This window comes from Aspergillus saccharolyticus, assembly GCF_003184585.1.
Source record: "Aspergillus saccharolyticus JOP 1030-1 unplaced genomic scaffold BP01scaffold_10, whole genome shotgun sequence".
NCBI lineage: Eukaryota > Fungi > Ascomycota > Eurotiomycetes > Eurotiales > Aspergillaceae > Aspergillus > Aspergillus saccharolyticus.
Genome location: NW_020290620.1, coordinates 109,281 through 133,647, shown reverse-complemented (window position 1 = coordinate 133,647; position 24,367 = coordinate 109,281). Strand labels below are relative to the sequence as shown.

The following is a 24,367-nucleotide window of genomic DNA, read 5'->3' as shown; positions in this document are numbered from 1 at the left end:
AGGTAGATATCAGTATATCATACAGGCGGTCAGTTATAACTCAGTCCATCAAAGAACTGGATTCTGTAAGATGGAATTAGTAGTTCAACAGTATAAACACGTGATTATTACTTTTGAATCGATATCATCTAATAGATTCTCTTACTTTGTTAGTTAGAATCACGTGCTTACTCCTCTATGTAGTGATATCTGTATGGGGAGAGCCTTCATCATGCGATAATCCTTCTACCGCGAAGAGAAACGATATTTGTACGGTGATATAAATTCTAGGGGCGGAACGATCGTCTAAAGTAGGCAATCCGTTGATCCAGACATCATTTGATCGGAGGTTCACTGTAGTGGTTGCTACTAGTCGTGGCCATTCAAGATGCATGGTTACAGTGTGGGCTGCGATATAGTTTTACTTGGTCGAGGAATAAATGTTCTAAGCATGAACTGAGCGTTGAGTTTGCGATACTGAGTCTAAAGCGGGGGAAAGGCCAACAAGCCAATTACTACCGACCATTACCCGCAAGCACTGCTCTATTGCACTCTTTCACACACATTGACGCTAAGGTGATTGCAGTTCTGTCACACCTCCGCCGCAATCAGTCGCAGTTGATCTCTAAGCGCCCAGACTGAATAGCGCCCGCATTTCTCCTCCTCTAGCCTCCGATCCGGGCGCTACCTCCAATTCTTCCCCAACGAATAACATCGCAGAAATGCCTCTTTCAACTCGGTCAACGTGATTTCTCTTGCAGCCCCGCGGCTTGGACTGAATTCTTGTCCAATCCCCAGCCTCAGGCGATGTGTCTCTCCGCCTCTTCGGTGCAACGCATGGTCTCCTGCTATCTAGACTGGACAATCCTCAACCTGAACTATCGACCCTGGATGGTCTCCCCTGCGGGAGTTATCACACCGTGCTCTGCAATTTGACTCGTTGAACTGGACCTGCAGTCCCCGCCATCCTCACTATGCAGGCGCCATCGTAGGAACTGCCCATACCCTCAGTCTGGCACTCAAAAACTCTTGCCAACCCTCCTGATTCACGGTGGCTTGTGTTTCGATGAGAATCCTTTCTGATGCCGTCTGGCTCTCTCGGTAACTCGAACTGAAACATTCGAACAGGCTTTTGGGAGCTTTGACTGGAGCGCATAGACTCTTGGTCTTCGTTCTTTTGCCGCTTGCTTACCTTCCTCCTTTTGTCCTTGCGCCCCTCGCGGCTCGCAATCCCATTCAGACAATATGCAGACCTTCGAGGTGTCAATATCGCGCTGCCTGGCAGCCCTGACGCTGCTCTCGCTCAGTCTCGTCAACGCCCATAGTATCATCACCTACCCTGGGTATCGGGGTAACAACCTGCACACGAACGGCACGGTTCAGCAGACCAACGGATTGGGCGTGGCGTGGGAGAATGGCTCCTACGTCTATCCCTATGGAATGCAATGGATCTACCCATGTATGCTCGATGGTCCGTCTTCTGCCAAGCATTCTCGCTAACATTTGACTGCTCATCAGGCGGTGGTATGCCCACGTCGACGAACCGGACCAAATGGCCTGTTAACGGTGGCGCTATCGCTCTCCAGCCGGGCTGGTTCCAGGGTCACTCAACGGCCTTCATGTACATCAACTTGGGTATCGGGACGATCCCCGAAAACATGAGTCTTCCCATGGTCTCGGTTTTCGAGATTACCGGCCCCAGCAACAACCCCTACCCGGGCACGATCTGTTTGCCACAGGTGCCCTTGCCGGCCGATATGACCGTCAAGGCGGGAGACAACGCCACCATTCAGATCGTCGAGGTGGCGAAACATGGAGCAGCTCTATACGATGTGAGTATCGTTGTTTGCGATCGATCTTCTGCCGTGCTAATGGCTCATTATCAAGTGCGTGGATATCACCTTTGCCGAGGACGATGAGGTCGCCGAGGTCACCAAGGACAACTGCTTCAACTCGTCGGACATCGGGTTCAAATACGTCTTCGCGTCTACCTCGTTGACGGCCACTAGCGCCGCCTCGCACGGTTCAAACAGCCCGGTGATGGTGTCAGTTCTGCTGGCAGCGGCCTTGGGTGCATGGATTTTATAACAGGCTGAGTTGCTAGCATCTGTTCCTGTTTTCTCTTCTTTCGTCATACCCTTAGCCGCAATCTCCTGTCTTGGTTCTTTGAATGTAATTGCATGAAAGCATGATCTGCCTGTTCTTTGGCATTCACGACTACATTATTGAAATGACCCTGTGTATCTCCGTTGTCTCCTGTACCACATAAGACCACTGATCTTGTGCGCTGAATAAGCCATATGCCATGAGCTAGACTCTTGGAGAACATCATTGGGTAGTTGAGATCAGTCTTGGACGGAAATGCTTCCCGCTACTGAGATGGACACCATCGGGAGGGCTCTTCCGGATGGTGAAAGATTTCCGTATGTCCTGCACATCGTAATCGTAGATCTGGATGTACTGCCCGAGGCGGGCTAGCGTCAGCCGATAAGATGGAAAACCCACCCCGGTCTGCGATACCCCGAGAATCGACCGCAAAGGGGGAAGCTATTGAACGGGGCACGTGCCAGACTCGCTTAACCGGGCCGGTTCAGCCACTTGAACTCCGGTGGGGCAGTTGAACCAACCGGCCCGTTCACCGGCGCTGTTGATGCTGCTGCTGCTTATCGCCTTATCGCAGTCGCCTCCCCCATGAACGCATCAACCACTTTTCCAGGCGTCACTGTTGTACGAGGATGCTTTCAGGTCATGCGCATTGGGGCAGGGGGCGGTTCATAGGGACTTTAGGAGGTGCTCACTGGACCTGATCCGATCAGAGTAGCCACCGTCTGGCAATTGCCACAATTCATGACATCGGTGATCACCACAGTATCTATTCCTTGTGGGGAGTGGAAAAAATGTCCCCCATGCGGGTTGACATCACGAGACGATCACGAGGGCAATGCGTTTTGTGTAAGCATTTTTCTCTAAGTTTAGTGAAGGGCAGAAGTCATGTGGCTGACTGATGTCAGCTCCCCCTGAGCTTCTTATGAATAATGAGAAAGGCTATCACCGGCATTGGTCTGTCACTGTGCTGTCTATATTAACATAAGGAGTATGCGGGCAACCGGCAGGAGGACCGCCCGGTTTCCACCGGCTACTGCTTCCCACCTGCTATCAGTTCCAGACTATCTATACAGCACGCGGACCGGACTACAAAGAAATGAAATTTCTCTCTTATAGTAGTCCTTCAAGGAAATCTTCTCATCTTCCCTCCTGATCTTGTTTGTCTTCTAGAATTGAGCTTTCTTCTCATCTCTTATCCCTCCTCTCACAGACACTACACTACATTACACCCATTACATTACACTACACCACACTACATACAAATCCTATCACTATGAAGGCCGCCCGCCGCCCGATGCGGGCACTCGCCAGCGCCCCCGGCCGCCGCTATGTCAGCCGCACCAGCAACGCAAAGTCGTCCGTCGTCGCCTCGCCTGCCTCGTCGACCACCACTCTGCAGCACCAGGTCTCCGCCTCCCTCCAGAGCACCGCCTCCTCCACCACTCCCCTCGCCAAGCTGCCCTTGTCGACCGTCCTGCGCTCGCTCGTCATACTCTCCGTCTCGTCTTCCAAACTGCTGCTGAAGCCATGCATCTTCGCACTATCCACGCTGGCCCACCCCAAGTCCGCCCTGCTCGACGTGGCCCGCAACCCGCTGCTAAACGCCGTCGTCAAGCACACCATTTACAAGCAGTTTAACGCTGGCGAGAACAAGCTGGAGGTCACGCGCTCCATCCGCGACATCAAATCGCTGGGCTACCGCGGAGTGCTGCTGGGGTACGCGCGCGAGGTGCTGGTGGGCGAGGGCAACGTCGACCCCTTCGATGAGAAGCTCGCCCGCGAAGAGATCCAGACCTGGCTTGATGGAACGCTCAAGACGGTAGATATGGCGCAGGAGGGTGATTTTGTGGCTCTCAAGTAGGTTCTCCCCCCAATTTTCACCACCCAAAATCCGGAACTGTTTTCCTCCAAGAATACGAAGCTAATGCATCTGCACAACAGATGGACCGGAATGGGCCACCAGGTGCTCCACTACCTCCAGAACAAGCTGGACCCCTCGGAGCAGATGGACAAGGCGATCAAGCAGGTGTGCGACCTGGCGATCGCGCGCAACGCACGGCTGCTGGTCGACGCCGAGGAGCAGGCGGTGCAGCACGGGATCGAGAACTGGGCGCTGAGATACCAGCAGTACTGCAACTCGCGGACGCCCGGCAAGGCGATCTTCTTCAACACGTACCAGGCGTACCTGAAGTCGACCCCCGCCACGATCTCACGCCACCTCGAGTTCGCGCGCGAGCACGGGTTCACGGCGGGCGTCAAGCTGGTGCGCGGCGCCTACCTGAAGACGGAGCCGCGGCACCTGATTTGGGACGTGAAGGAGGACACGGACGCGTGCTACGACGGGGTCGTCGAGGCGCTCCTGACCCGCCGCTACAACGCGATGCTCCGCCCGCACTCCGACAAGCACACCACCCAGCTGCCCCCGCTCAACGTCATCATCGCCACCCACAACCGCGACTCCGTCCGCAAGGCCCACGCCATCCGCCTCGAGCAGGCCGCCGCCGGCGAGTCGCAGGGCGTTGACCTCAGCTACGCCCAGCTCCAGGGCATGGCCGACGAGGTCAGCTGCGAGCTGCTCCAGGGCTTCCCCGGGGGAGACGCCGCCGCCACCAAGGAGTCGCCCAATGTGTACAAGTTGCTGACCTGGGGTACGGTCAAGGAGTGCATGGGTTTCCTGATGCGCCGCGCCGTCGAGAACACCGAGGCCGTCGGCCGCACCAAGCAGTCGCAGGAGGCGATGATGGGCGAGCTGCGCCGTCGGGCGCGCCAGGCCTTCGGTCTGCGCAACTGATGCTTTTACGACTTTGTTTCTGCTCTGGTTATTGGCGTCCTGTGTTTTCTCTTGTGTGAGTCCCTGAGCGTCTCATTGCATTTAGATGGCGTTAGCATAAAATTAGCTCTCGTTCGCTTGGCCCTGGCTCTTGTTCGGCCGAATGTGATTGAATTAGATGATCGTTCTATGGTATTTTGTAGGTAGCTCATTTGTATCGAACTTGAGCCTAAGATATTCAGCAAGTTCCAGATAAGCAGATAAGCAACGCCAAGTATAACTTACCTCGGTACCGTGGACTGCTTGGCCCTATCTATACTCAACCCACTTCCAGAGGCGAATGCTTTTTCCGCAGCCAGGACACGGCTGCTAAGACTGCCATACCGGTCATACGCCTAACCATGGCCCCAAATTCACAAACCCACTGCTCTAGCCTAATTCTCCATCCGGAACCCTTTGACCTTGAACCTCCCACATGAATCCACAAGCAAACCCCCCACATGAGATACACAAAGAAACACCACCATAGACAACAAACTAAGAACCCCCAACCAGCCCCCGCCGCGCCATCAAAATCGCCAACGGAATATCCTCCTCATCATAGAATTCTACATCCTCCTCCACCCCGAAGTCGCGCAGCCGCTCGCCCTCGGCGTTACGCCAGCCTTCCTCTCCGTCCATCTCGGTGAGATTTGAGTCAGACTCAGCGTCGCTGTTACTGGCAGAGTTGCTGTTGTCACCATCGCTGTTAGCATCGGTGGGATTGCCGCGGTGGTTGAAGCGGCGGTGGAAGCGTTTGCGGCGGAGGACTGGGGGTTGAGTCTCGGTCTGCGTGGGTGGGATGGTGTTGGCGCTCGTGCTCGTGCTGTGGCTTGCACCATGAAGGGGAGGGGTAGGACGCCAGGGAATTCGATCTGGGTCGGGGGGTGGCCAGGGGAGGGAGGGGTCTATGTATTTATTAGCATATCCGACCCCAAATGTATCTTTGAGGAAAGGAAGGGGAGGAGGCAGGGGCAGGGGCAGGTACCTTCAAAGCCATTGACCTCGAACTCCAACCCGGACCGCCGATCGAGGGTTCGAGCTAGGGGCCAGAACCAGCTTAGGACCTGCGTTAGCGGCATAGTCAGTATCAACATACATAGCTCAAGATCAGCTAGCCACCCTGCCGCATGATCCAATGACCGAATCAAACCAATCCAACAACAAGCATGTCACATACATTCCCACCTCCCATTCCAGCCTTCAAATTCGCCCAAACCCCCACGTCAAATGGGAACTCCTGCTTCCGGATCTGCACCCGGACGCCCCCCGGCCCCTGCAGATAGCCCCCGAAATGCCGCGCGCGCCGCAGCAGCGTCTGGTGGCGCTCAATCTCCCACTCCTCGATGGTGGTAATGTTCAGCGCCAGGGACCAGACAGTGCGCACTAACAGAATGCCAAGCATGAAGACCGTGAGGCTGTTGACGAGGAGGAGGATGAAGAGATGGGCGAGTTGGAGGGCGGTGGGGCCGAGATACTATCCTCCCGGAGATGTTAGTTATATCCGTTCTCTTCCTCTTGAGTGCGCGCGGGGAGGAGGGTGGAGCTGGATGTCTGGGAACTTGGAAAGAAGGAGGAGGAGGAGGAGGAGGAGGAGGAGGAGGAGAAGGGCACAAACACTAGGTAACGTCCTCGCAGCCCAGACCAACGAGGCGCGCTCCACCAGCGCCGCTTCCAAATACCCCATCCCCACGACCGCGTAGAATAAGAACCGCACAAAGTGCGGGAGCGTGAAGTGTGAGACGCAGTTGGCGGTCCAGGGGCAGTGGTGGTCCATTTTTGGGATGCATCTGCTCACCCGAACCAAGTATATTGATTAGTATGATAGAGAAGAAGATAAACAAACGACACAGAAGAAAAGATTATGACTAGCATTCACTGCTAAGAGCATTGACCAGGGGAAGTGGGAGCGATCGATACCTCTGACAACTTCGACAATGATGAGCTCGCGGCGGCTTATACGCTTCGCATTTACGACACCATCTTGCTCCGATTCCTCCCACTTGCTGCGTCCCCAGCGGCTGCTTACGAATCCCTGAGCTGGCGGTTTGCTGCTGCTTCTGCTGCTGCTGCTGCTGCTGCTGCTTCGACTTCCAGTCTTTGGGGATGCGACCCGGGTCTACGGTGCAGGTCCGATAGTAGCAGATCCAGATGCACGCCGCCAGGACATTCAGTCGCCAGAATTCCGAACCCCGCAGCGGCGCCGGCTGGAAGTGCTGGAGCAGGTATTGCGAGCTATAGGCCAGGAAGGCGATGAGGGTGGTGACGGCCGGAGCGGCCAGTTGGGCGAGGGAGAAGGTCGAGTGTGACGGGATGGGCATAGTGCTAAGACATCTTTGGAGGGTGATTGGGGTGTAGGAGGAAGATCAGGGGGTGGGTTCGATGCGGCGTGCACGAGAGATGAGACCGATAAACGTACGACTGATAAGGTGTTTGTTTTGTTTGGTGGCTGTGGTGGCCTGCTTGTTCAGGCGGGTGGTAACTTACCGCTGGTAGCCGGAGGCATAACAATATACTGCACATTGCACAGTACATAATCAGCGCATAAATGCAATGGGAATGACATCATGCACTCCCTGAGAAGCTATAATCGAGACCCCCATAAACCATCGAGGATGCCGGTATGCACAATGGTATCGGAATAAAGTCAAGTCATCTCCATTAATCTCAGCACTAAGCTATATTACATCTCGCTAGATAGTACCACGCTGCATAAAAAACCTAGACCTCAACCTCCGCGATCGCCGCACCCGTCACCCTGTCATAGTTAGCATCTTGTCACACCGTCAGATTAAGGGCACTTACAGAAACGAGCCGTTCGACGGCTTACTGATGACCATCGCCTGGGCCAGCTTCTCCTCGCTGATGTCGGGGAAGTGCTTCAGGTAGTACTCCTCCTTCAACGCCTTGGTGACAGCTTCAACCTTGGACTGCGGCAGCATGTGAACCGTGCAACCACCCCAACCCGCGCCTGTGAGACGGCTGCCCAGCGTGCCCGCCCGACGGGCGATGGCGCAGATTTCATCCACCTCGGGAGCGCTGCACTCATATTGGTCCCGGCAGGAGGCCTGCGATTCGTTCAGCAGCTGGCCTAGATACTGGATCCGCCTCTCATCCAGAGTGTGAGCCTTGGCGAGACAAGCCTTGAAGTCCAGCACCCGACGAGCCTCGGTGAAGCAGTGCAGGGCACGCTGCCGCAGGGAGAAGCGCTCCGCCTGGACGGGGAACGACGACAGATACTTGGACTCCAACTCATCCACCGTGATCCCTAGAAGGTCGGCGATCTCCTCGCGCGTGTAGCCGGCCTCTTGGGTCAGGATCTCCCGAGTGCTCAGGATCACAGAATCGATCTGGTACTCCAGGGGATCACCGAGGCGACCTTCCTTGCGCATCAGCTCATTGTGGAAGTTGCGGAGACTGTACCCGAGCGAGCTGTTATCCTTGGGCAGGCTCAGCCCGTTGCGGGCAGCCAGCACCACAGACGCAAGCGTGCACTCCGCGACACGGAGGTTGTAGTGACGGGGAGCGGTCTCCGCCTTATTGGAGGTGACGAAACTCTGCGCCATCAGGAAAGTGATCTCTTCGTCCGCCTTGGGAATAGGGACGTGCTGAACTGAGAAGTTGGGGTAGAACTGAGTGTAAAGCAAGTAGCCGCGACGGGAGAAGATGGAGGCCGCCTGGTCCATACTATGGAAAGTCAGAGGCCGCAATCGACATATCACAGAAACGTAACTCACCCGCCGGAGTAGACACCAACCGCCCGCTCAGACACGACCGCCAGATCGAGCAGGTCTTGCTTGGATACATCGTGGTTGTTGGCCTTCATGACCGCTAAAGCACTGGCGCACACAAAGGCGGCGCTGCTGGAGATACCACCACCGGGGGGAACGTTTCCGTCCAGCAGGACCTCCATGCTGGCGGGTGTGAATGAGCCGTCGGAGTTCCGTTGGCGCAGGAATTTCAGAGCGCCCGACAGCCCAGCCTTGAAGTAGTTGACCCAGTCATGCTTCTTGGGGTCGATCTCAATGTCCGTGTCGCGGGGCACGGGGAACTCGCGCGTGGGGAATTTCTCCGGGTTCACGTTAGAAATCTTGACCACGGACTCGGAACCATTCGCAGGCACCACCTTGACGGCGATGATCACATCGACACTGACGGCGGTGGGCAAGACATCGTACAAGTTGTAATCAATGTGCTCCCCGATGATGTTGACACGACCGGGGCTGCGCGCGACGAAATCGGGCCGATGTGAGTAAAGCTTGGTAAATTTCGAGACCAGAGCATTGAAGCGAGACTGATTCTCCGGAGCGACCGAGGTGGTGGAAGCGTCGTCGGTTGCGTAGACTTCCGCAATAGATTCGGTCTGGGGGACAAGTTCTTGCGGGGCAGCCATGGCGGGGTACAACAACAAGTGCGGTCGCCGGTGAGAGATTTTAGATGGGAGGGAACGGGGAGAGGAGAAGAGAAGAAGAGTAGGAGAGAAGGGGTGGGAATTCACAGGTAAAATAGTAAAGGGGAAATGAAATAGATGCAGTGGCAGCTAGTAGTAAATGAATTAGGCGATGGGCTCAGCTATGACGGTTCCTGACCCATTTGACAATTTTGGCGACAGCTGTGGTTGGAGGGGAAATTTGGCGAGGTTGCGAGACCCTGCTTTGTACGGAGAACTGCTGACCCCGAGGGGTACCCAGTGCCCACTGCATCGTCTCCCGCAATCCCGCCCCGTCCGTGGCCTGCCGCGGTCTGCCTGCCCCCTCTTCCCCCCCCGTCTTCGCCTCCGGCTTCCAGCCCGAAATCATACCATTACTTTCAATTGTGCACAGTTTGACAAGGGACTTGATAAAGGTGGCACTCATGCTACACAAGATCATTCAACAAACCCAACAAACCCCAAAGCCCCCCCCACCAAAAAAAGACTCGCATGTTGGTATAGAAGCCAAAACTTCTTAACAAGCAAGAAAATATCCAATGCCGACCGGACTCTACCTCCCCCCGACGACTCGGCCAGGTCTGCGCCGACGGTCGCCCTCAAACAGCCCCACATAAATTCCACAAATGATTTATTACGCGCCGTGCGTGGCCTCCAGGGCTATCAGCTGGCAGCAGTACTCCTCCGCTTCGTCAATGCATCAATCACACGAGTATAGAACTTAGATGCTTGTTGACGTGCAAATGTGATATCCACCGTCAGATATTCCGGGAGAATGTCAATCAGGTCTCGGTCGCGTTTATCGTCCAGCAGAGGGATGTACTGGAACTCGGCCGACTCGTAGTTGGTGGATGATACATGAGGGACAACCAATTTGAAGTGAAGAGCTGTGTCGGTTAGCGCAAGCAAGTAGCAGAGTAGACCATGTATGTATACTTACTTCCGTTACTACCAGTCTGGATGCAATCGTATAGTATGTCCGATTGACGCTTCTTGATATCACGTATGATCAACCCAGTGAGATCACTATAGAGGTCTTCTTTCAACTGTGCATACTGAGCTGCCTGCGCAGCTTCCGCACTCGCCGCAGCGGTAGCGCGGTTGGAGCCTCCTTTGATGGCGCTGCCAGGGACCTTCATAGTCGCCGCCGCGCTCTCTAGACTTGCAGCAGTATTACGGGCGGCAGAAAGTTTCGTCTGCAACGCTTTGACTTCGTTCTGGGCAGAAGAGAGTTGGCTTTCCGTCTCCTCAGCTTGGGCCTTGAGCTGAGCGACTTCCTCGTCTCGGTTTTGCAACTGTTTCTGTAGTTTCCGGCTTTGCTGGCCAAGAACCTTCTGAGCCTCTAATTCGGTTTTCAAGGCGGCAATCATCTTGTCCGAGACTGTTTCGCGTCAGTCGACTCTCCCTATATGTGCAAAATCTGGCATACGCACCGGCGGTCATTGACTCGCATTGATTCCGTAGTTTCTCCATATTCGCATTCGCCTCGACTATGCCGATCTCCTTGAGAGTCCGATAGCGACTCTCCAGCGTATCACATTTCTTCGTCAACTCGCCGATCTTCCGTCGCAACTCGGGCTCATCACTAGTCCGCGGTTTGGAGGGAGACACTCGCGCATCCCGCAGGGACTGTCTGCGCTTTGCCGGCGAGGCCGAGCGCGACCGAGCCTCATTCGGAGCGTCTTGCAGCACCGTCTCATCAACCTCCTCCGCTGCCTCCTCTGGCACATCATCCTCCACCTCCGACAGATCCTGCGTATCCTTCACCCCGGCCTTCTCCTTCACTCGCGTCTTCCGCGGAGGTGCTTCGCTTTCATTTCGCGGTGAACGTTGACGTCGCTTGCTCGAGGGGGTATATTCAAATCCACCATCCGCTACGACCTGCTTCTCAGCCGTCTTGCCGCGCGACCGCGCACCTCCCGCTCCTGACCCCGTCTTCGCCGACTTCGACAACTTGCCGCGCTTCGAGGGTTTGGGGGGTGGGTTTTGTGCCTCGGCCAGCTCATCGTTCGAGACAGCGGTCGACTCCTCCGCCGGCTGAGCCAGGGCTTCAGGTTCGTCTGCAGCCTCGGTGGCCCGGGACCAGTCCTTGTGGTCTGGTTCGTCCTGCGAGGGAGCCGCCTGCACCGAATTCCTGCTGCCCTTCGGCCTGCCCCTCCGCCCGCTCTTCTTCCCGGGCCCCTCTGTGGCCTCCTGTGTTGCTACCTGGGTTGTGGACTCCCGTCTCATCTGTGGCGAAGCCCTCAGTTCGGTGGATTTCGACCGCGGCCGCCCCCGGGGTTTCTTGGCTGGGCGCGCGCCCTCGCGTCGGTCGCCGCCAGGCTGGATTATGCTCTCGTCGTCGGAACCTGCTAGGCTGGATAGCGCCGCTGCTGCCTTTCGCTTGGGCATTGTGTTCGGTATATATAGTCTGGTTAAGAGAGGGTGGACGGGTGATGCGCAATGCGGTTTCGATACTATGCTGCGCTGGATGGACGCGACTTTCGGGGGTACAAAGCGCGGCGGATAAACAACTAAGCCCAGCAACGGCGGCGGTGGTTGGGGGGTTGAGGGTGATTCTACCGGTGAGATCAGCAACCAGACTCCAGATCGAATATCCCACATGTTCAGGCTCATCTGGAGCACCTACAAGTAATGAATTGGCTAGATAAATCACACTCGCAACGATAATCTGACTATTTGCTAGACTGGGTTGCTAGAGCGCGTCAGGGCGGCAGAAAGTTGTGAGGCTCCGGCGGTTGTTTGCACCGTTTGTACCGCCCGCATTGGATTGTTTTGCTTGCTCGGTTGACTTGGACACTGACTACTTACAATTACCACGGCCTGACCATCAAATGTAATAGCAGAACCGTTGCATTGTCTTGTGCGTGGTGTATATACTGTGTGCTGCAGACGAGAACCTAACTTCAATACTCTCCACGCCGTCAGCGCACAAAAAGCCTGCGATGGTATCACCTCTTTCAAAATGATGATAAACTAGGTCACAAGTAATGAACACTCCATAATCACCACCCACAATGAAATCTTTCCCAATGAATTACCAATCCGTCAACCACATGGACTCGCTTTAATCCTATTCCCATCTTTACATTCTCATCCTAATGGCCACAGCCATTAACTACCCGCCCCACCCCATAGTCCCGGAAGAAGCAACACGAAATATCCCCAATCACCTGCAGGACCTCGATTCGAGGGAGCGAGCGGACAACCCATCGACCGTTAGCCTTTTCGGGAATCAAAGCCTGGGACGGAGGTCTTGCGAGACCCTGAGTACGGCGCAATCAGTAGGGAATACGCACTGGCAATCGGTAGAGGTAGTACCACTCCACACGGGCACGGGATCGCTTGGGCCTCCAGATTCGAACTCGATAACCCAATCACTTACCACCGCCAGCCGGGGCGCATAGTCTTGTCTAGGAGCTGCGTTCAGACGCACAGAGTCGACTCACCCGGTCTCTACGTAGTAGGAAATTGGCAGCCCGTTTATGGTAGGTCGAACCGAGGCCCTTTCGGAGCCAACTGCGAGGCGGCTGGACTACTAGCGAACGGTGTAATAATGTATCTGCGGTGGGAAACGAGGTGAGGGTACCTCTACTATTTACCTTAAGTTTACCACTTGGGCTTGGGAGCTGCTACTTACTGCTACCGGACTCTCTGGTTTGTTGGTTGTTCTGATCAGGAGGGAGGGCTTGGTCGAGTTTGGAACCCAGAGAGATGGGCAGTGGTTTGTCCGGGGTTCTGTGATTTGATAAGTGTCAGGTCGGTTGGGAGTGTAGGTTTATGGTCTACTTGGCTCTGACGGCGGCGTGTGTGCACTGACTGCTACCTACGGCATCCTTTATGAGGGGAGGGCTTATGCTTGGCTCTGGGGTAAACTCTAAGTTGCTTGTATGTCTTGCTTCGGAGATGGTAAGAACTGCATCTACTATAGAGTCTAGATGTACTGTATGGAAGCGGAAGAGGATAAAGCATGGGTGGTAGGTGGGGCGTCGCAGTACACGAACTGTGCAATTGAGCTTATACTCCAAGTTATGTTCAGTCAGTATCTGCTTACTCGGTGTGCCTAGGCAGGTCTGGTCATGCTGGTTGACGACGCCCTACCAGATCTTCTGGTCGATCATGCCTTCTCCTGCAAGTGCTATGTGTTGCCGCTTTTCGCACGAACTGGGGGAGAAAGTGACATGGTCGCACCTTTGCCGTGGTAAGTCTAGGTCATCGGGCTTGACAGCATTTGAGCACGGAAGTGTTGCGCTGGGTAGATGTAAAACAGCCACGGTCGAGCACCATTGAAAGTCATGATTAGTAGGCTCAAAGTATAACTGGCCTTGGGGGGATCGACGAGCGGAGAGAGTATGAAGTACAGTAGGCAACTAGGAAGGGGTTTTAGACCCACTACCGGTGTCCAGCAGGGGCCGCGGGGATGTCTGGCTCTGATTCGAATTCTTAAATGGTCTCAAGAGAGAGAGATCACATCATACCATCCCTAAGAAACTCTTTTCACAAAGTACGAAAGCATGTCACTGTCAGAGCGCACGACGGGATATATAACCCAATTGATCCATGCAAAGGTATTCCTGCAGCGTATACATCGTGGGTTCATAGGCTGGTGAAATCAGAGCCGAGACTGCCCTGTGGGCCGTTCAAACGAATTACTGTTAGGCTAGACAGTACGGAATAGACACTAGCCAGCATGTCTTGGAGGGACTCGGCCCCATTGGTTGCACTGAGAACCTCGTTATTTGGCGAAGACACTCGCAGACCGCGTGCATTGGTGCATGCATCTCTGCTCGTTCCTCTCGGTTGCTGAAGAATGATGGATCATTGCACTCGCAAAGATGTTGAGTGAGTAGTCAGCAAAATGGATCTGATAGGCCGAGTGTATCTCGTGCTGTCATCAATTCTCGAACTCAGACTCAGACCTCCAACTCAAGACTGTGTACCATGTAGGTAAGTAGTCTAATCCCTGCACAGTTCCAAAGTCCCAACTTGCCTCCAGACAACACACCCAAGATAAACACCACGATCCATCCTTTGGCGGCAGTAGCATCCCGTAAGCGACCGCTACCTCTCCACCACCGCACCATCACCGTCTACACCGTACTTGAGAAGTTGGCACTAGCTGTACGGAATCCTTCTTGGGCCCAGCCAGTTGCTACTACTGGGATCTCAACAGTTGTACCCGCATAACTCTTGTCGTTTCTTCAGTCTTTTCAAGGTTTGGCTGCATGCACGTCTGTCCTCCTTTCTCCCTCGGCCCAATCGATTCCTTAACCCCTTATTACAGTATTATATTTATGATTACTGTGATAGTATCTAGTTCGTGAATCTTTCTTGTCTTTGTGTGTGTCTTATGGCTTCTGATCCGAATATTCTTGATTTTCTACCGTCCTCCGCTGCTTCTTCAGAACTGGCTTAAATATCGGAGTTCCTACTACTCCGAAAAGTGCCATTCTTGTTTTTTTTATTCTTCTTTGCGACGTAGCATCTGTCAATTACTATTTTATGCTTAACTAACTTAACTAACTTAGGAGAGTCCCAACGGGCCCCCCCTTTATTCTTCTGGAATTCTATTGCATACAATTACATCCTCTTTCTTCTTCTCCGCCGCTTTGCTCAAATCTTGGGTTGCAGTTGGACTGGTGGGGAAAATCGATACCAACGCTTTGCCCGTGGTGGTGGTTCACTCCTGGCCACCGCTATTCATTAATTCTCTCGTCTTACCCACCACCACCACCACCTCACTTCTTCACTTCCTCACTTGTTTCACTCCTTTTCTCTACTCTTCAAAATGTGCGCCGACAGAACTCCTTCGCCGCACGAAGATGATGACAGCATCATTGAACCTGATGTCAGTCACTACGCTAAACCTTAACCATCTACCTCCCAGTTCCGGCCATCTAACCCGCTGGTGAATGTCAGGACTTCGATGACAACGACTCCACTTATCCCGACTCGTAAGTTTGCCAGCCCGCGATTCTGACGTCCGCCGTTCCGCGGTTTCGCGCTGGACCACTGCGCCGCCTTTCAGCATCGATACTAATATTTTTTGAAAACCAGCAGGCTGGATGATGCCAGTTATACTTCCAGTCTCGCCTCGAGTGCTATGAATTATGCGTATGTATCTGAGAAATTGTTTTTATTATGTTTTCACCCGAGTACGAGCTGACACTTTCCAGCTATGAGGTATTTCTAGGTTTCCCGAACCCGATTGCCGCATCCTCATCTCTGACCAATTTCGCCTCGCCCTCAGAACGGTCGCAGATATCATTCCTACCATGAGGGTGAATATGTATTAGTATGAGACGCCCCTTTCTTGCGATTCCAAGCCTGGGCAACGAAACTCGTCCTCAGATCGCATTTCCATACTGATGCAAGCCGCAGCCCAATGACGAACAAGAGCAAGATCGACTCGACTTGGTTAGTACACACACCGTCGGCGCAAAGGGAATGAGATGGTGGATCATCGGACACAAAACATGGATATTGATCGGTCGCGTGTGAACAGAGTCATCATATTTATAGCATGCTGCTGAAAGGCGAATTGCACCGTGCGCCCATCAAGAACCCCGCTCGCGTTCTGGATATCGGCACCGGGACGGGGATATGGGCAATAGACTTTGCGGAGTAAGTGGACGCCATCCCACCTATACCGCGGGTGGATAGAAGGTTGCAGGGGCGGGGGGCGCTTTCACGGATCTTTGGGAAGAGCATATTCCGGGGACACGAAGGGTGGTGAACAAAACGGCTGATGTGTTCGCATTCCTGGCAGTCAGCATACTGGATCTGAAGTTATCGGTAATGACCGCATGCCCCGGCTGGCAGACAAACAATCGCAGAAGAGATATGGCTGACTATGGCTTGTGCGCGGATCATTCAGGCAACGACCTTAGTCCCATTCAACCGTCATGGTAAATTCTCTCTGGTTGATTCTCCGCTCGCAGGACTAACTCGTCATCATCGCAGGGTCCCGCCGAATTGCCGCTTCGAGATTGACGACTTTGAACAACCCTGGTCGTACAGCAAACCGTTTGACTACATCCACGGTCGCGAGCTGGAGGGCTGCATCCGCGACGTCGACCGGCTAATGGCACAAGCGCTCGAGAATCTCCGGCCGCGCGGCTGGTTTGAGATTGCCTCGATGGAGGTCAACACCTATTCGGACGACGGGACGCATCTCAAGGCCACGACCCTGCTGGAAGGGGTTAAGTTCATGCACGACTGCGCTTCGAAGTACGGAAAGGATATGCGGACCGTGCACGGATGGAAGGACAAAATGGAGAAAGCGGGATTTGTGAATGTACGGGAGGAGATCTACAAGGTATGATACTTATACATGTGGGGAGGCATGCGTTCGCTAACGAGTGTAAAAGCTCCCTCAAGGCCCGTGGGCCAAGGACCCGAAGATGAAGGACCTGGGCAAGTTCCACCAGGTCAACATGCTCGAGGCCATGGGCCCTTACTGCTATGCGCTGTTCACGCGGGTGATGGGGTGGCAGAGGTCCGAGATCGAGGTGTTCGTCGCGGGGATAAAGAACGAGCTCCGCGACCCGAATTTGCATCTCTACACCAAGGTCCATATTGTGTACGGGCAGAAGCCGGAATGACACCGTTGTGAGGCCAGCTGCTGTTCTGGTAATAGGATACCCAGGTTTATGATTTGGATGTGTTCCGTTTGTGACGACTTAGCGCTAGCTATTAATGAGAATGAATGACTTCTTTGGCAAACATGCGGAGGACCAAGGGCTCTCTCCGTTCACAACCAATTGGATTTAGAGTCACGCACGCGATGTTGTTCGTGGTATGTACAGTCCAAAAAGATGTCGCAGGTAGATAAAAAGATGGTCCCAGAGGGGCTCGAACCCTCGACTTTAACGTTATTAGCGTTACGCTCTAACCAACTGAGCTATGGGACCCAGTTGATGTTTGCTTTTCTCACTATTGTAATTATAAATCAAAACAGCACATACAAAGAGGGTGAATATATAGCGGAGAGTACGAGGCAAACACCAGGCTCCTGGGTCCTTTCCAGACAGTATTCACCCCGGCACTACTTTATAATATATCACAACCCACAGACGTAGATCTACCACGCAACTTACTAGTACCACTATGCAAGGCCTATACATATATCTCTCTAAGCCGGATATACAACTGCTGTACTGTACAAAACACCCTTCTACCACAGTATATACAACCCCCTCTACTTGACCACAACCCTTGTGTTCAACATACCACAGACACAGCCCACAACCTACAACTTCCCTTCTCTACCCGCAGCAGCAAAACTCGCCTCCCCGCCACCAATAGCCTTGACAATCTCATCCACACTCTCCAACACCCAAGCACACCCCTCCTCGCTCGCCAACCACTCCACCTCCCCCTTCTCCAGACAATCCTCCCTCCACGACCCATCCTCCACCGCCTTCCGGAGCCCAAACACATGCGACACGAGCTGGGGCGCCACGCCCGTCTGCGCGCGTAGACACGCAACAGCCACCAACGAGGTCAACACCCGCCCCACCAATTTCTGGCCGGATGGCGGATCCGCCAGCAGCGCCCCGTAGTTCATATTCAGGATGTGCACGGGAAGGTCCGGGTGGGCGGCGGCCAGCTTGTCGTAAAGTCTGGTCTCGAAGGGCCGGTAGATGGAGTCCCAGAGGGCGCAGCCGCGGGAGTGGATGTCCGTGATGTTTTCGGGATTGGGTTCGCGGGTGGGCGTGATGGAGAGGGAGGCGGTGATGCTGGCGGGCAACGAGGCGCGGAAGGCGTTGAGGCTGTTGATCGTGCGGGGGATGCCGTTGAAGCTGATGCATTTTAGGGCAGTTTCGCGGATGAGTTCGGCGGTTTGGATGGATTGTGCTTCCGAGGGGGGGGAGATTGGGTTGGGGGCGGAGGTGGTGGCTAGCTGGTAGAGGATGGGTAGGGAGTCCGGGGAGTTCATGGTGATGGTTGTTGCTGTCTGGATGGTGGTTAGATTGAGGGTGTGAAAAAGCTTTTGTTGGGAAGGGTTAAGGTACCGATAGAGCAAGCCATGAGGGCTGCGACAGGCCATTTGCTTGCGCGCTTTGTTGGATCTTCGCGTACACGGATTCGATGTTGCGCGGGGCTGGGAGGGGGTGTGGGCGTGACGCGGGGGAGTTGATGAGTGCTTTGAGGGAGGGGGATAATCGAGACATTTTGATCGTTCCTTGTGGCTCTATTCGATCCGGGTTTGAGAAAAGTTGTGTACACTGTTGTATGTACTTATCCAAGATGCGACGAGGACAGCCAGCCGCCTTATCTAGGGGCCTCGGCTTCCAGATGTGGACGCCGAGGGCCGGATGACGCTCAGGTGGGCCCGCCAGTTGGTGATGACGATGCCGTACCTTTGGTGGCTCCATTTTTGATCCGACTCATATTGAACTTTTTTTACTCATGTCTGCATGTTGACTCATTATGGCTATATCTGCATCGCATAGACTCATCAACTCACCAGTCCAACCCATTGTTCCATCGCAACGCCCACGCGCAACATGGGCAGTCGAAAGCGAAATGCTCTTCCTCCACACTGGGCCGGACCCGCTCATACTCCAGCTGCACCCCAATCGATCGAAACGCATCCTCAAATGATCCGCCATCCCTAAACACAGCACCGAGGATCTTTTCTGCTTGGAACCGGGCCGACTGGACCGTGACACACCCCAGACTCGGCAGCGCTCCCGACGACACCCAGCCATACACCAGAGCCAACGGCCCCAGATCTGGCAAGCTATACTCCCGGTACGCCCTCAGCACCAGTTTCTGTAAGCTCCCGGGAAGCACACACTCTTGCGCGCTCACGTCCGCGCGGCGGAATACGTTTGGATCAACCGTAAGCTGCCGCAGACAGCGCAAGGCGCGCAGATCCAATGGTGGATGCTGATGAATGGGCGCCCAGAGATCCAGATCCAGACTGACCAGCGAATCAGCCTGGGTGCGGATCATCTGGATGTAGCTCATCCGGTCAGCCGGCCAAAAGTCCGGGGGATTTACCGCTGGAACACCCTTCCAGGTGAGATGCTTCAGGGCTTTGGGGACGCTCAACAGCTGGCCCATCCCAGCCGCGGAGACATCGCAGCAGAGCAGCGTGAGACTTTCCAGCGGGGTCGAGCGCGGCTCGTACTCTAGGTCAGGACCCAGACCGTCGACCACCGCCCCGACCAGGCTGAGCTCCTTCAGGTGGGGATGCACTACGACGGAGCTCCGGGAGTCGAAGCTCCAGAGCTCTGTTCGCCGCTCGGGGTCGTACGGTACATCGTCCATGATCATGCGGCCTGCTTTGGGTTATTAGCACTGTCCACTGTTTCTCTCAGTAGGGTCGCTGAGAAGAAAAGAGAGGGTGGGTAACGGGGAACGGACAAGACTCCAAAGCGGGCAAAATATTCGACCCCGACTCCGCGGCGCGCTCAAAAAAGCGGAACCACTCCATCGCGTAGGTGTCGAATCTTTCCGCATTGCCGAGATCCGGCTCGTCGACCCCGTCTCGGATCACATCGTACAGCAGCCCCTTGACGGTCAGCCGTTTGAGGTTGACCAGCCGGCTGAGGGTCGGCAGAAGACTCTCCACCAGCAGCGGGTAGTACTCTGTCTGGTTAGGCACGTCGACGTAGTGGTAGTGGATCTGTAGCTCGCGGGGGTGCTGCGCCCGTTCCGGGCGAGACTCGAGTGCACGAATTAGGCACGTATCATCGTGGTTGCGCAGGTAGATGGTGCGGTAGAGGATCGGGTCGACGAGCGATTCGAGGTGTCGGCATACTCGCGCTAGGGTCGCGAGGGAGGCTTGTGAGGGAAGTTGGGTTATGATGAGTTGGAGAACTTCTGGTGGTAGTTTGAGAAGGGGCATTTTAAACGATGAGGATTAGATGACAGGTTGATGAGATTGAAGAAGTGCACGCTCGGTATGGCATCGCTGGAGGAGTATATATTTATGAGGCGGCTCGGGGGGTTTGGGGGCGGCGGGCCAGAAGAGATCTGGCCCTTCCTTAGTGTCTGGGTGCGAAGGTCGATCACCACAGCCTTGTGAAGCCTCGTTTGTGTGGGGTCTGCTGAGAGGCATACCATTGCAGAATTGCCCGTTGCTGGGCTTGGACAATATACTGCTAGTGTGTTTTATAGTACAGCTCCTGTTTGAAGTCACAGGCTATCTAGCTCGGATTGCCGCCTCAGGCGCAAGACACATTACCGGGGTTGATAACAGCGGACTGATCTATTCGATAGAGTAAAGGGTTCGGTGGTAAAAGCCGGAACCTGAGATGCAACTGATAATAGCGACTAAGGATGATGTGACCAGTCACATCACTTTTATTCACCTTGAATTACTTATCGGTAGTATTATACCTATTATCTTCCTAGCCCAACATTGATCCCAGTATAACGAGCTAACATATAGTGACAAGGCTTCAACCCAAGAAGTTTCTAATAAGGCAGACATAAAAAGGTTTGTATAGCAGGTTGGAGCCGTAGGTAGCAAGCTCGTTGTAATGGGAATCTCATTGTTCCGAGCACTGTTTGTAACGCGGGTCCCAGTCTACGTCAAGCTACTCGTGCCAATTTGCAATAACTCCACCTCCAAATAACGAACTCGTCAAAAACACGACATCCCCTCCGTTTACAGAATCCCTCCTTTTCGCATCACAACAAAAGTTATAAGACGAAGTCATATCGAGGTTCTCATTGGCAGTATTCATATCATCCTCACCAATTAGCGAAATGCCCAAACGCCTCGCGATCACAAACGAACAGACTCAGAGGCAGCTGGACCCTTCAGCGACCAACGTAAGCCTCCAGAGCTGGTTTGAGGCCACATATAATTGGCCACTCGCTACGGCATCCGTATCGGAAATCCTTTCGTCACGGTACGCACATCTCGATGATCTGCCTGCACATCGTCGCGGCGCGAAACGCCAGCGAACAGAACACTGGCCGGAGCTCGAAACCGCCCTGTCAGGATGGATTCAAGAGGCCCGACAATCGGGGACCTTCTCTGTCGCGGCGATACGAGCCAAGGCTGTGCAGCTTTGGCCTTATATATATCCTGAGAAGGTTGGGATGGTGCCTTCGTTCAGTTACGGATGGCTTTATCGGTTCCAGGCTCGGTGGGGTGTTAAAAGTCGGCCGCGCCGGGGAAAAGCGAGCGATGCCAATGCTAGGGGTGATCCTGATAGCAGGGCTCCGGAACAGGCTGCCAATCAGGAACAGGGAGAAGAAGAAGCAGACGCAGGGGGAGAGGCCGGAACAGATCCCGTTGCACCGGTAACGATTACGGACGCTTTGGATGGCTTGCTTAAACTTCAAACCTTCTATCAACAGCGAATCCATACTGATACTACCGCTCTACAGCTTCTCCGGCGCTTGGAGCAGTGCATGGGGGCTGAAGATCAACAAGCAAGCTAGTAGAAGCGGGCTGAACGGTTTTCCCGACGCGAGGAAGATGATAAAAGCAGAATGTGCTTCTATCATGGACAGCAAGAAAACAGTCTTTCTATCTCGTTCGCATCTATTCTGATATGCTGTATAATCTTGCACCAATCAACACCGAACAAGAGCAGATTTGTATAGTATCACAGAGTCACCGCGGCAAGCTACAGTCCAGCCTCTAGCCATCAAGTTCGCTGGTCTGATGATCTAGCCATCATCTACCATCACGCAACAAGGCAAGTTCCGCAAAAGATCAAGCCTTCAAACGAGTAACATCATCTTCAGTGTCAAAAACCTTCACGCCCCGCTTCCAGACCTGACGGATCACCAATGTCGGACCGGAGAAGGGATCCTCCTCATCATCCAGCACAATCAAGTCTGCGTCCGCGCCCTTGCTCAGCGAGCCCTTGACGCCCTCCAGCCCCAAAAGACGGGCCGGGGTGGCCGTGGCTGCATTCAACGCCTCGGCGGTCGAGGCGCCAGACCACCGCCGGAAATTGTTGACGCACTCAATCAGTGTGGCGGAGCTGCCCGCGATCTTGTCCGAGCCCTCGAGCGTCAGTCGGGCGCCCGTCTTCACGATGCGATCCCCGTTGGTCCAGTCATACACCCCGTCCGGCAGCCCGCACAGCCGCATCGCGTCCGTAACGAGGACCAGCCCGGCCGGGTGGGCGTTGTAGGCGATGCGGATGGAGGTCGGGTGCAGGTGGATGCCGTCGGCGATGACGCCGTAGAAGGGACGCGGTCGATCTGTCTGGCCGAACAGACCGAAAACCCCCGGGTTGCGGTGGTAGAATGGGCGCATGGCGTTGAATAAATGCGTGATCATCGTCGCTCCTTTCTGGGTGGCGGCCAGCGCCTGCTCGTAGGTTGCGTCGGAGTGACCGATCGAGTAGATGATGTTCTTGGAGGTGAGCGACGGGATCTGGTGCAGCATGTCGCCGACCTCGGGTGCCGCGGTGATCATGCGGACGGTTTGGTTGGGTCCCATCAGGCTGTCTGAGCCGTAGCATTCGACGATCTCTTCCAGGTTCTGGGCCGCGCGCAGCACTTCGGGTTTGTGGATGCCGTTGCGGCCGGGGCTGATGAAGGGGCCCTCCACGTGGGCGCCCAGGGACTCTGCGCCGTCTTGAGGGAGGCTGCTTTCTCCTGTGGGACCTAACGAAGGCAACACCTGGGATACAAGCGTGACGTCAGTAACCCAAATTGTTACGGAGCGGACCAACAGAGGATAGACAGACCTTGTGGTAGACGTCCGGCGTGGAGCTCACCACGGTAGGGAGATATGAAGTCACCCCCATGCGCGCAAGACCCTTGTTCACCATGCGCAGTCCCCTCTCATACTCCTCGGTGGTGGGCTGGGGCACCGAGAAATCGAAGCCCTGCGCGCCGTTGAGCTGCACGTCGATCAGTCCCGGGGCGACGATGCGCCCGCCGAGATCGATGATCTCATCCGGCGCGATGTGAAAGTCGTAAAATGCTTCCTGATCTTTGAGGATCTTTCCAGATAGTGAATCAATCCAAACGTCCTCTTTGATCAGTTTGTCGCCTTTCACAATGCGACAGTTGGTGAGTTTGGTGATACGACGTTCAGGGGCGGTTTTTCCCGGCATATTGATAGAAGAGGCGGGAGTTCCGGAGTATAGATCCGTGTCAAACTGCTAGTAAGGTCGAGGTCGGTCAGATCTCGCAGCAAGGAGTAGAAGAAAAGAGCAGAAGCGGGCAGGGCGAGATGGCATAGTAAATAGATTTAGAGTCGCAGTCGAGCGAGGCTACATTGAAAAGGGAACCCAAACCGGACGGTGACATTCTCCAGTAGACAATGGCTTTGGGAACAGCGTGGAGGGGCAAGAGGACAGGAACACCCGAAACGTCACGTTGTAAAGCGTAGGTGACATCGGCGGAATAGAGTTGGTGGTAGTCATCTTGCTTTACTCATAGTCTTGCCACGACAAGCAAGGACAATGGTTGGCCTTGGAGGATTGGACCGGAAAGACAATCCTGTGCAGGACAGCTGATGCGTCAATGAGTGCTTCTGAATGACTCTTGACTTGCCGTGAAGCATTCCAACAGCATCATCATGAACCCCCGAAGTACAAGATGAGGTCACTGTCGATGATGTTACACTGTGTAAACTTACAGTCTGTTACAGTGGCAGCCAGTGGGAAATTCCGCATTGGGTTAGTATGGATAGCCTAATGTCACCGTCACCTCAGCTGATATAGATGAGTAACCAGTGCACAACACGAGCATAACTATTATGCAGATGCTATCCGTTCAATCCGCAATGTCCGCAAAAGCCGCTGTCCTTCCTTTGCCTCGCGATCTAGTTTTTTTCCAACCAGTAACTTAATTATGACCCAGCCACTCGTGCCATGCCCAACAGTCCATGGTTTAAGACTGCTGTAGACTACTAGACTATTCTTTAAACACCTCTCACGGCCGAGACTCGGGCTTCGTCATCCCCTCCGTGAGTCCGTCCTAAAACGCCCGGTCGGCCACAGCGGCCAGAGGTGGGCTGATCCTCCTTCGTATAAGAATTAATTGCCCTCGTGACTGTTGGCCAGTCGTTCCATACACAAGCCATATGGCTTTCGTATGGCCGTTCC

At 54.4% G+C, this 24,367-nt stretch overlaps 11 protein-coding genes and 1 non-coding gene across 12 annotated transcripts; 5 read left to right on the top strand and 7 right to left on the bottom strand.

Moving 5' to 3' along the window:
• Positions 1-811: 811 nt before the first annotated feature.
• On the top strand, positions 812-2,089 carry BP01DRAFT_15411 (copper acquisition factor BIM1-like domain-containing protein). The gene is made up of 3 exons (XM_025570649.1): positions 812-1,438; positions 1,498-1,811; positions 1,867-2,089. The coding sequence occupies exons 1-3, from the start codon at positions 1,225-1,227 to the stop codon at positions 2,065-2,067; spliced, it is 729 nt and encodes a 242-aa protein (XP_025432406.1). The 5' UTR covers positions 812-1,224; the 3' UTR covers positions 2,068-2,089.
• Positions 2,090-3,066: 977 nt separating this feature from the next.
• On the top strand, positions 3,067-5,063 carry BP01DRAFT_355451 (proline dehydrogenase family protein). The gene is made up of 2 exons (XM_025574694.1): positions 3,067-3,942; positions 4,027-5,063. The coding sequence occupies exons 1-2, from the start codon at positions 3,359-3,361 to the stop codon at positions 4,874-4,876; spliced, it is 1,434 nt and encodes a 477-aa protein (XP_025432405.1). The 5' UTR covers positions 3,067-3,358; the 3' UTR covers positions 4,877-5,063.
• Positions 5,062-7,276, bottom strand: pfa4 (putative palmitoyltransferase with autoacylation activity Pfa4). Its single transcript, XM_025579092.1, has 5 exons — positions 6,815-7,276; positions 6,513-6,684; positions 6,075-6,371; positions 5,883-5,961; positions 5,062-5,802 (listed from the first exon to the last, which is right to left on the bottom strand). The coding sequence occupies exons 1-5, from the start codon at positions 7,213-7,215 to the stop codon at positions 5,393-5,395; spliced, it is 1,359 nt and encodes a 452-aa protein (XP_025432404.1). The 5' UTR covers positions 7,216-7,276; the 3' UTR covers positions 5,062-5,392.
• A 263-nt stretch (positions 7,277-7,539) lies between these two features.
• BP01DRAFT_355449 (galactokinase galE) lies at positions 7,540-9,500 on the bottom strand. Its single transcript, XM_025574693.1, has 3 exons — positions 8,632-9,500; positions 7,700-8,581; positions 7,540-7,652 (listed from the first exon to the last, which is right to left on the bottom strand). Exons 1-3 carry the CDS (start codon positions 9,285-9,287, stop codon positions 7,616-7,618), a joined length of 1,575 nt encoding a protein of 524 aa, XP_025432403.1. The 5' UTR covers positions 9,288-9,500; the 3' UTR covers positions 7,540-7,615.
• Positions 9,501-9,712: 212 nt separating this feature from the next.
• BP01DRAFT_337717 (putative chromosome segregation protein (Pcs1)) lies at positions 9,713-11,987 on the bottom strand. Its single transcript, XM_025573294.1, has 4 exons — positions 11,953-11,987; positions 10,757-11,881; positions 10,264-10,704; positions 9,713-10,210 (listed from the first exon to the last, which is right to left on the bottom strand). The coding sequence occupies exons 2-4, from the start codon at positions 11,712-11,714 to the stop codon at positions 9,987-9,989; spliced, it is 1,623 nt and encodes a 540-aa protein (XP_025432402.1). The 5' UTR covers positions 11,715-11,881; positions 11,953-11,987; the 3' UTR covers positions 9,713-9,986.
• Positions 11,988-15,111: 3,124 nt separating this feature from the next.
• On the top strand, positions 15,112-15,602 carry BP01DRAFT_381476 (uncharacterized protein; the record flags this gene model as incomplete). Its single annotated transcript, XM_025577308.1, has 4 exons — positions 15,112-15,171; positions 15,243-15,277; positions 15,384-15,437; positions 15,500-15,602. 4 exons carry the CDS (start codon positions 15,112-15,114, stop codon positions 15,600-15,602), a joined length of 252 nt encoding a protein of 83 aa, XP_025432401.1.
• On the top strand, positions 15,384-17,046 carry BP01DRAFT_355446 (class I SAM-dependent methyltransferase). The gene is made up of 8 exons (XM_025574692.1): positions 15,384-15,442; positions 15,572-15,618; positions 15,705-15,740; positions 15,829-15,947; positions 16,093-16,118; positions 16,201-16,231; positions 16,287-16,641; positions 16,694-17,046. Exons 4-8 carry the CDS (start codon positions 15,847-15,849, stop codon positions 16,925-16,927), a joined length of 747 nt encoding a protein of 248 aa, XP_025432400.1. The 5' UTR covers positions 15,384-15,442; positions 15,572-15,618; positions 15,705-15,740; positions 15,829-15,846; the 3' UTR covers positions 16,928-17,046.
• A 116-nt stretch (positions 17,047-17,162) lies between these two features.
• BP01DRAFT_t109 lies at positions 17,163-17,236 on the bottom strand. The gene has a single exon. It is a non-coding gene; the product is annotated as a tRNA-Ile (tRNA).
• Positions 17,237-17,427: 191 nt separating this feature from the next.
• On the bottom strand, positions 17,428-18,549 carry BP01DRAFT_355445 (uncharacterized protein). The gene is made up of 2 exons (XM_025574691.1): positions 18,341-18,549; positions 17,428-18,282 (listed from the first exon to the last, which is right to left on the bottom strand). The coding sequence occupies exons 1-2, from the start codon at positions 18,497-18,499 to the stop codon at positions 17,575-17,577; spliced, it is 867 nt and encodes a 288-aa protein (XP_025432399.1). The 5' UTR covers positions 18,500-18,549; the 3' UTR covers positions 17,428-17,574.
• Positions 18,550-18,757: 208 nt separating this feature from the next.
• Positions 18,758-20,184, bottom strand: BP01DRAFT_316282 (F-box protein; the record flags this gene model as incomplete). The annotated part of the gene is made up of 3 exons (XM_025572580.1): positions 18,758-19,615; positions 19,701-19,704; positions 19,834-20,184. The coding sequence occupies 3 exons, from the start codon at positions 20,182-20,184 to the stop codon at positions 18,792-18,794; spliced, it is 1,179 nt and encodes a 392-aa protein (XP_025432398.1). The 3' UTR covers positions 18,758-18,791.
• A 434-nt stretch (positions 20,185-20,618) lies between these two features.
• On the top strand, positions 20,619-22,047 carry BP01DRAFT_15220 (uncharacterized protein). Its single transcript, XM_025570640.1, has one exon. It carries the CDS (start codon positions 21,051-21,053, stop codon positions 21,732-21,734), a length of 684 nt encoding a protein of 227 aa, XP_025432397.1. The 5' UTR covers positions 20,619-21,050; the 3' UTR covers positions 21,735-22,047.
• On the bottom strand, positions 21,873-23,777 carry BP01DRAFT_15191 (N-acetylglucosamine-6-phosphate deacetylase). Its single transcript, XM_025570639.1, has 2 exons — positions 23,000-23,777; positions 21,873-22,932 (listed from the first exon to the last, which is right to left on the bottom strand). The coding sequence occupies exons 1-2, from the start codon at positions 23,369-23,371 to the stop codon at positions 22,012-22,014; spliced, it is 1,293 nt and encodes a 430-aa protein (XP_025432396.1). The 5' UTR covers positions 23,372-23,777; the 3' UTR covers positions 21,873-22,011.
• Positions 23,778-24,367: the final 590 nt, after the last annotated feature.

Coding starts and splice junctions, on each gene's coding strand:
- BP01DRAFT_15411 (XM_025570649.1), top strand. CDS start 1,225: ATGCAGACCTTCGAGGTGTCAATATCGCGCTGCCTGGCAGCCCTGACG. Junction 1,439..1,497: donor AATGCAATGGATCTACCCAT/GTATGCTCGATG, acceptor ACTGCTCATCAG/GCGGTGGTATGCCCACGTCG. Junction 1,812..1,866: donor ATGGAGCAGCTCTATACGAT/GTGAGTATCGTT, acceptor CTCATTATCAAG/TGCGTGGATATCACCTTTGC.
- BP01DRAFT_355451 (XM_025574694.1), top strand. CDS start 3,359: ATGAAGGCCGCCCGCCGCCCGATGCGGGCACTCGCCAGCGCCCCCGGC. Junction 3,943..4,026: donor GGTGATTTTGTGGCTCTCAA/GTAGGTTCTCCC, acceptor TCTGCACAACAG/ATGGACCGGAATGGGCCACC.
- pfa4 (XM_025579092.1), bottom strand. CDS start 7,215: ATGCCCATCCCGTCACACTCGACCTTCTCCCTCGCCCAACTGGCCGCT. Junction 6,685..6,814: donor CATTGTCGAAGTTGTCAGAG/GTATCGATCGCT, acceptor TCGGGTGAGCAG/ATGCATCCCAAAAATGGACC. Junction 5,803..5,882: donor CGAGGTCAATGGCTTTGAAG/GTACCTGCCCCT, acceptor ATAAATACATAG/ACCCCTCCCTCCCCTGGCCA.
- BP01DRAFT_355449 (XM_025574693.1), bottom strand. CDS start 9,287: ATGGCTGCCCCGCAAGAACTTGTCCCCCAGACCGAATCTATTGCGGAA. Junction 8,582..8,631: donor GTTGGTGTCTACTCCGGCGG/GTGAGTTACGTT, acceptor GACTTTCCATAG/TATGGACCAGGCGGCCTCCA. Junction 7,653..7,699: donor CCGTCGAACGGCTCGTTTCT/GTAAGTGCCCTT, acceptor TAACTATGACAG/GGTGACGGGTGCGGCGATCG.
- BP01DRAFT_337717 (XM_025573294.1), bottom strand. CDS start 11,714: ATGCCCAAGCGAAAGGCAGCAGCGGCGCTATCCAGCCTAGCAGGTTCC. Junction 10,705..10,756: donor ATGCGAGTCAATGACCGCCG/GTGCGTATGCCA, acceptor GACGCGAAACAG/TCTCGGACAAGATGATTGCC. Junction 10,211..10,263: donor CCAGACTGGTAGTAACGGAA/GTAAGTATACAT, acceptor TAACCGACACAG/CTCTTCACTTCAAATTGGTT.
- BP01DRAFT_355446 (XM_025574692.1), top strand. CDS start 15,847: ATGCTGCTGAAAGGCGAATTGCACCGTGCGCCCATCAAGAACCCCGCT. Junction 15,948..16,092: donor TGGGCAATAGACTTTGCGGA/GTAAGTGGACGC, acceptor CATTCCTGGCAG/TCAGCATACTGGATCTGAAG. Junction 16,119..16,200: donor TACTGGATCTGAAGTTATCG/GTAATGACCGCA, acceptor CGGATCATTCAG/GCAACGACCTTAGTCCCATT.
- BP01DRAFT_355445 (XM_025574691.1), bottom strand. CDS start 18,499: ATGTCTCGATTATCCCCCTCCCTCAAAGCACTCATCAACTCCCCCGCG. Junction 18,283..18,340: donor CCTCATGGCTTGCTCTATCG/GTACCTTAACCC, acceptor ACCACCATCCAG/ACAGCAACAACCATCACCAT.
- BP01DRAFT_15220 (XM_025570640.1), top strand. CDS start 21,051: ATGCCCAAACGCCTCGCGATCACAAACGAACAGACTCAGAGGCAGCTG.
- BP01DRAFT_15191 (XM_025570639.1), bottom strand. CDS start 23,371: ATGCCGGGAAAAACCGCCCCTGAACGTCGTATCACCAAACTCACCAAC. Junction 22,933..22,999: donor CGCCGGACGTCTACCACAAG/GTCTGTCTATCC, acceptor CTTGTATCCCAG/GTGTTGCCTTCGTTAGGTCC.